This window comes from Alligator sinensis, unplaced genomic scaffold (genome assembly GCF_000455745.1).
Source record: "Alligator sinensis unplaced genomic scaffold, ASM45574v1 scaffold196_1, whole genome shotgun sequence".
Taxonomy (NCBI): domain Eukaryota; kingdom Metazoa; phylum Chordata; order Crocodylia; family Alligatoridae; genus Alligator; species Alligator sinensis.
This window is the reverse complement of record NW_005842492.1, coordinates 1175860-1183512: the sequence shown is the minus strand read 5'-3', so window position 1 is coordinate 1183512 and position 7653 is coordinate 1175860. Positions and strand designations below refer to the sequence as shown.

At 39.1% G+C, this 7653-nt stretch overlaps 1 protein-coding gene across 1 annotated transcript in view; it reads left to right on the top strand.

Annotated features, from left to right (window-relative positions):
- The window catches only part of UMAD1 (UBAP1-MVB12-associated (UMA) domain containing 1), an 8546-nt gene extending 4307 nt beyond the window's left edge, over positions 1 to 4239 (top strand). Inside the window, exon 2 of the mRNA XM_025212917.1 lies at positions 2609 to 4239. Within this exon, the coding sequence (XP_025068702.1) occupies positions 2609 to 2866 (258 nt within the window). The 3' untranslated portion in view covers positions 2867 to 4239. The remainder of the gene's footprint in view (positions 1 to 2608) is intronic.
- The last annotated feature ends 3414 nt before the right edge of the window (positions 4240 to 7653 follow it).

Sequence of the window (7653 nt, the reverse complement as noted above, 5' to 3'; positions counted from 1 at the left end):
AATGCCGAGTGGACTAAAGAATAATGAAGTGGCTCTGTTGTGGTAGCTAGAAAATACAGTACAGCGTTAAGGGAAGAGATGCATCCATGTTGAGACATACAAAAGGCTGGGTTCAAGTAGCAGAGAACCAGCCTTTCTATTGCTGGATAGCTCTGGAATGACATAAAAACCAGAGGCAAAATGAGCATGTTCTCTTTCTTTCAGCATGCATAAGTGTGGGGGCTTTATATCTACCAATGAGAAGTTGACCTGAAAAAGACTGCAAGCAGGATTCAGAGGTAGCTGCTTGAAGTGAATTCAGTTGCTGGATGGGGATGTAGTCTAAGTAGCTGAGTGTTATCTGTGGTTAATGAAGCCTGTCTTTTTCTTAATCTATTCTGGCCTAGTAAGTTTATTCATCTGCCTACCAGATATGAGGTAAAATCAAAAATATGAGGTGGATGTATCTATCTTTTGATTCCATGGCTGTGAATTTTGTGCATTAGATTTTAGTTTTAAATTTATCGCCTTTATTACATATAAGAAAAAGTATGAAAATAAAAATATGAACCAAATGCAGCTAATGCTGAGCTACCTTCCCAACTCTGAAACAGTGGCTCAGAGATGGGTGAAATTCCTTATTCATCTTACTAAGTTGTTAAATCTAAAACATAACAGGTTTTAAATGTTGACGTTAACTGTTTCACCAAAACAGTTGGTGTTTGCTTATGGAGGAGTTTGTGTTTGCTTATCCTTCAGGAGCTGTTAAACACAATAATTACCACATTTACTCAAATCTAAGACAAGGTTCCCCCCTCTAGTCAGCACAGGGGGCTGGGGGGCGGCGAGGGATAGCTCCTTGTCTTAGAGGGTGGGGAGCAGGTAGCTGCTGCAGCTCTGACTCTGGCACTGAACCCATGGCTTGACGTATATGCAGTCTAATTACTGGGGGGGTTGTCTTAAATTCAGGGTTGACTTAGATTTGTCTAAATATGGTAGAAATGTAGTTTCTTGCTTTGTGACTAGAAAGGTACCACAGCAGATGCCCCGTTTCTAATAGTTTTCTAAAGCATCTATACTGACCCCTGTTAGGATACCAGGCTAGGTAGATCCTTGGTCTAACTCAGTACAGCAACTCTTGGATTCTTATCCATCATTACTGTATGCAGTGGTGGATATTGGAGCAAGTGGCAGCTATTTCCTGCAGATTGCTCTGAAATCACCCCTGGCCTTGCCCAGAAGAGGCATGTGCTCTCTCCTTTCTCTTGCTAAAATGCTCAACTGCCTCAAAAATACAAAACTGTCCCCATACTAGGTTGTCCATTCCCTCAGCTTCTCTACAACAACTACAGATGTACTCTGTCGGTACAATCATCCAGCATTGCTCAGAACCTTAACTGCATTACTCCTTTTGAAGTCTCTGGGAGCCATGGAACTAAAAACCTGCATAACTGTTTGAAACTTGAATGTTATATTCACGTTTTCCATTCTTGTCCTCCCATAGTAACAAACAGGTAGTCTTTGGGTACTTCCGTATGTCCACTTGCTTGTATACAAGATTGGTTTAAGGAGAAAGCTCAAGGTCTGGAATCTGAAATTCCTGTGTTCCCATCTCAGCTCTGCCATAGTTCACTCACTGGATTTGAACAAGTCATTTAATGTATCTTTGTAAGTTTGTCCTTCTGTAAAAATTAAGTACTTAAAACAATCATTTACTTGCCAGGGATGGTGTGAGGATTAACTAATGTTTGTACAACATTCTGAAGATATACTAGACATATAATGCTTAGCTCCTGTAAAGCATTCTTTATATAGAGATTCTAGAGTGCTTTATAAAGGAAGGGTAAGTATTGTTATAATTGTTTTAAATATGAGAAAATATGGGCAGAGATTAAGTGACCTATCAAGGTCATGTGGCAGGCTAGTGTCAAAGTTGGGAATAGGAATCTAATCTTTGGCTCCAGTGCCCGGTCTTCTGGATCATAATGAAATTTATATTTGTTTCTTCTCCATGACAGGTTTTATCGGTCTAGATTTGTTTTTATCAGTAATTTCTTAATAATCCCTGAAGGTCATGTTGTACAAGTATGTATTTTTTGTTAGCGCATATTTGGCAGCGCATACATCACCATGTGTGGTTTGATAGAGCATGTCCAAATAGCTGAGCAATTTCAATTTTAAATTAGAAGTTTATACTGGTATATTTGAAGAAATTAGGAGAAGGTTTCTAACCATCAGACCAGTGAAGTTCTTCCGGAAGGAGGAGTAGGCACATGAACCTTTTAAGCTGTAGCTTGATCAGTTTGTGTAAGGAGATATGTGATGTGGTTGCTTGCAATAGCAGGAGATGGGCTTCAGCGAAGCAGGAGGTTCCTTCTAGTCCTTTCTAATTGTGTAGTAGGACTATGTAGCCATAAAAACCTTGCCAATTTCATTATTATTGCAGCCCTGTCTGTCTGGCTGGGCTCTGCTTGATTCAAGGAATGATAACAGTTGCTTTAAGGATTCAGCTTTGATCTGTCCCAGCCAAACATCATACCTGTTTTTACATATAGGTCATTACTTCAAGTGGAAAAGTTAAATCACAGAATTTACAGTGTCTAAATGATATTTCCTTTGTTTTCTTTAGATAAATACTGAAAGCCAATCACATTTGACAATACCGGGTGCTGAGATGGGAAATCAGACAAGTCAAAATTTGGAGAGCAGTCCTTTCATGTCAGAGCTCCTCAGTGATATACCCTTCACCCTGGCACCACATGTGCTAGCAGTCCAGAACACCTGTAATGAGCTTCCAGACCAGTTGGCTGCCTGCAACATCAATGACAGTTTAGCAAGATTTTGGTATGATTTTACCCTTGAGAATTCTGTGCTTTGTGATTCGTAATGTCTTAATCTCTATCTCCCTTAGAATTTGCACCTTGTCTACTTGAAGATGCATATAGAAATATCTGAAGGTCTTAGATATTTGTAGTTTGCCATTTGCCTAACACATGTATAAAATGTAAAAATTATCCTGTACTGTTCTGTATTCCTTTTATTGCACTTAAAATTAAACATGTATTAAATTTGTCCTCAAAATAATCAAGCAGCTCTATTAGAGTTTTATTTAATCCTAAGTAAGATATCATCTGTTGATAATATCAGTTCTTGACTTTCAACAAGTAGACTGCAAATGCACACCACATCATTATTTCTACCTGTGAAGTTCATGAACTTCTGCAGTTAACATTTTACTGATACCAAAAATTCAAAGCCTATTATACGTGTTTATTTTATATTATCCATGATTTTCCAGGGATAGAAATTAAAATTTACTGTGAATAAAGTACTGCTGTTTTGCTAAGAACAAGCAGCCAATTCTTCAGTCTCAAAAGCAACTTTTTGAACTTCTACAGAATGCTTACTGGCTTACATCTTTAACATGCTTGGGTAAACTCTGCCATATGCAGTATAAAACTAAAACTAGTCAGCCTGTCTCTTTCATTACACATTGCTGTCCATTTTATTCTGTCACTTTTGCATCTCTCTCACTGTCTTTCTCAAACATTCTGTCTTGACTGCTCTTTAGTTGCACTGTTTTCACTGCCACACATGTTCTTGGTTTATGCATAGATCAGTTTTTCCATTTTAACATCTTTGCCCCCTAAAGAAAGAAATCTCAGGATGTGTACTTTTAATGGTCACACCCTTCTTTTTTTTAATTTGTGGCCAGAGATATAGATGGCCACGCTTAACTACTGGAAAATATTAGTGTTTCTTCTCCAACTAAATTAAATGACAAAATACCTAAACTTTTCTTTCAAGCCTTGAATATATATATTTTATTCCAAGTAAAACCTTGCTAAACTGCTTTTGCCTAGTGAACTGCTTAACTTCTAATGTGTGAGAATCATTCTTCACACGCAAGAGTAAATGATTTGACTGTAGGGATAAAAAATGTGCCAATTGTAAGTGGGTATTTTCGTAAGGAATGTGAGATACAGGATATCTAAAAATGTTTTTTCAGGTTTTCAAACTTGTGTGGTTTTAAGATATTCGCAATACATACTATAAATAATAGAGAAGTTATATTGTAAATAGATATTGGTTTGTTAAAAGGTTTATTTTTAATTTTTTTTTGAAAATGTTTGCATTTCCTGTAGTTTTTTAAACTGTTGGTATCTATGTTTATACATATGATTTAAAATGCTTGTTTTCACGTAAAATTCCTATACTGCACTTAAATAAAAACTGTGGTTAATAATATTAAAAAATTTGGAAACCAAATACTATAGCCTTTATTATTCTGTCATCATGGGGAACTCTGATTCGGTCTTGAGGATCAAGAGAATTTTCAATGTTGTTAACAAACATCAGGACTGTCTTGCATTTTTAATGATATGGTGTCTCTCAGAGGTGACATTTTAAATAAGCTGGTTTGTAAAACCATATTTACTCGAATTTAAGACAAAAATTTAGGACTCAACTTTTTCCTCCTTCATCATGGGGGAGAGGCCCTTGTTTTAGATTCAAGTACAAGCCAAGGGAATGAGTGGGGAGGCAAGCTGAGGGTGGAGTTGGAGCCGTGGCCACTGCCCACCGCAGCCTCTGCTCCCCTCCATCTTTTCTGCCCACCACCACCTCTGCCACTCCCCCTTCCCCCACTGCCCCACTTACCTTCCCATCACAGCTCCAGCTGGGGCCTCGCTCTGGCCAAGGGCCTAAAGGACAGTAATTGTTCTTTCCACATTTCTGGGTTTCACATGCACTTTTTTCCCCATTTGCCCTTTTGCTTACAAAAGATGAATTAATACATTTTAAATATACCTTACTAGAATTCTGCTTTACTTTACTTCCCAGGGAAGTGGTCTTCGCCCCTACCTTGGGCAAATTCAAGAGGAGGTTGGACGATCACCTGTCTGGGGTCTTGTGAACCCAGCATTCATTCCTGCCTGTGGCAGGGGGTCAGGCTAGATGATCTGTTCAGGTCCCTCCTGACCCTAGCTACTATGAAACTGTCAGAGACTAACAGACTGTCTATTCACAAGAAAAGAGCAGACAAGTACAATGGGAAGTATACACCTATGCTATGAAATGCAGCAAGTAGCTCAAAGATTTGACCCATGCCCTTAACCATCTTTCTTGAAGAATTAAATTTGCATACACCAATACTACTGTTAATATACCTCATTGTTACCCTCTCACTTAAATGCCTGGGGGCTTAAACCTCTCTCTGTCTTGTCATCATCCATAAAAAGTGAATACTGAAGCCTAATGTTACCCAGATAGTAAAGGTGCATTTCCCCATTGGGACAGGAAAAATATACTAAAGAAATCACTAGGGAATGAGATTCATGGAGCTGTGCCCCAGAGCATTTTCCCACTGCAAATATGAAGATGTTATATCATCTTTAGAAAATTAAGGTCTTCAGAATGCTGCCTGTATTCATACCGTACAGTCTGAAGATAGTGATATATACTTCTATATTTGTTTAAAGATCCTATATAGATCTTATAAACCGCTGGTTTGTCAATTACCAAATACAAAATTGTTCCATATATAGTGGCTTGCATATTGGTTGTCCGTAAATAAAGAAATAATTTAAGGCAATGTGCAAAAAGAAAGATTTTAATTTCTAAATAGGCATGATTTGATTACTATTGAATACCAAGTATTAAAACACACCATAGTTGCTTCTGTTTTGTATATTCAGTCTAAAAATAAGAATCCTGGAACAATTCAAAACAACTGGCTATATACTTATTGTATATATAGGTCAGTTTTCTGATAGTTGTGAAGTATTTGTCATTTACAATACTAACCATTTCTCAAGGTAAGACGAGTTGGATTGTCAGATCAAGAGTTAATGACACATGTTTAGGGTTTGAATGCGTGCCAGTGAAGTAAACAAGAGGTTGACGTGGACATTAGTAAGTATGCTAATAGGCCCTCTTTTTAATAAGCAGCTTAGACAGGCTTTTGTTTTGGATATTGAGTGTTATTTGTAATTAAGTCACATTTTGCAAGAGATATGTTGGTGAGTCCTGGCTTCCTTATGATATTTTCTAACATAAATTTTCTGAAAATATCAAGGCACCTTTTATTTCTCCTGAAAAAGTTGGGAAGATAGGTCTTTGTAGAGGCCCGTGTTTAACATACACCAAAAGTAGTTGATTCCACATGTGCAAAGATAAATCAAAAAATAATTGTATCCAGAACAGCTTAACAGCAGGCTGATCATGAACCAGCCCCTATAGACAGCTCCTTAGTGACAAGCAAATTCAGAAATGGAACCAGACAATAGGGTGCACAATAGGTCAGCCAAGAAGATGGCTACAGATCTAGTTGTTGCTCTTTCTTGCTAAGTATGATCCAAAGTCTGACAGCTCAGTGCTGCAGATGCCAAACATACCCTGGTGTAGATACAGGTGCTGGCTTTGATGCTCAAGAAAATAGGGACAATAATAGGAAGAATGCAAAAACCATATTCAGCAATGTAATTTTATAGTTTTCTAACAGTAAACCAATGTATAGAGAGTTTTACCAGGTTTTCAAGGAAGAAGACTGGGCTGTTTGAAAATTAGCATAGGATTTATATCGGAAAAATAACTTCTTTCCTGATGTTCATGTCTGACAATTCTCCTTTGGATTTTCTGTTTTCCATCTACTTAATAGGAGGAAGAACCAGAACTCTAAGCATGGGGAAGACATCCTTCCCTTCATGAAAAACTACAGACTCTACTATTAGCAAAAATCCTGTTGCAACAAATTTACAAGGAAGCATTTGGCTTTGGAAAAAGATAGGCAGGGAGATTTGTTGGTTGAGATGGAATTCTGAAACAACCTTCAGCAAAAATGCGGGATGAAAATAAATCTCCATATTTGTGGGCACTATGGCAGTTAACACTGCCTCACTCCCCCAGTGACAAAATTTGGGGCCTGTGGGGATCCTCCTGGCCTGATGACATGGCCCTGCATGCCAGATCAGTCAGTGACCAGACCCAGCATGCAGCCCAGATCCAGCAAATGGGGTCAGACCTGGCACACAGCCCCAGACCCAGCAAGCCAGATTGAACTGGTGCATGGGGTCAGTCCAGGTCTGGACCCAGTGCATGGCTCCTGACCTGGCATGTGGGTTAGACCTGGTACAAGGGTTAAGTCTTGTGTGGGGTTTGTCCATGGGCCCCATCTGGCATACAGGGCTGGCAACAGGCTTTGGAGCAGGAGCGGCTCCCTCGCTTGGGGCTAGTCAATTTTATACCTGTACTACAAGGTAAAACCTTTCTTTTTATTTTCCTTCATGCTGCCTTTCAAAAACAGGGTGTGCTATAGGCAAGAAAATATGGTAATCATACCTTATGGAGACCTTTCTGTTATGGGTCAGAACATCCCAGACAAGGTACAGGAGTCCTACTCTAGCTGGAAGAACCATCCAGTATCTAAGTGATTAGGTAATATGCGTGCAGGTCCAGGTAAAGTGCTCTGCCATTGTTCGGAAACAACAGTTACGGAAACAATGGGAGGGGGGATATGGTGTGATTCATAGATGTTAGGGTCAAAAGGGACCTCAATAGATCATCGAGTCCGACCCCCTGCATGGCAGGAAAGAATGCTGGGTCTAGATGACCCCAGCTAGATGCTTATCTAACCTTCTCTTGAAGACCCCCAGGGTAGGGGAGAGCACCACCACC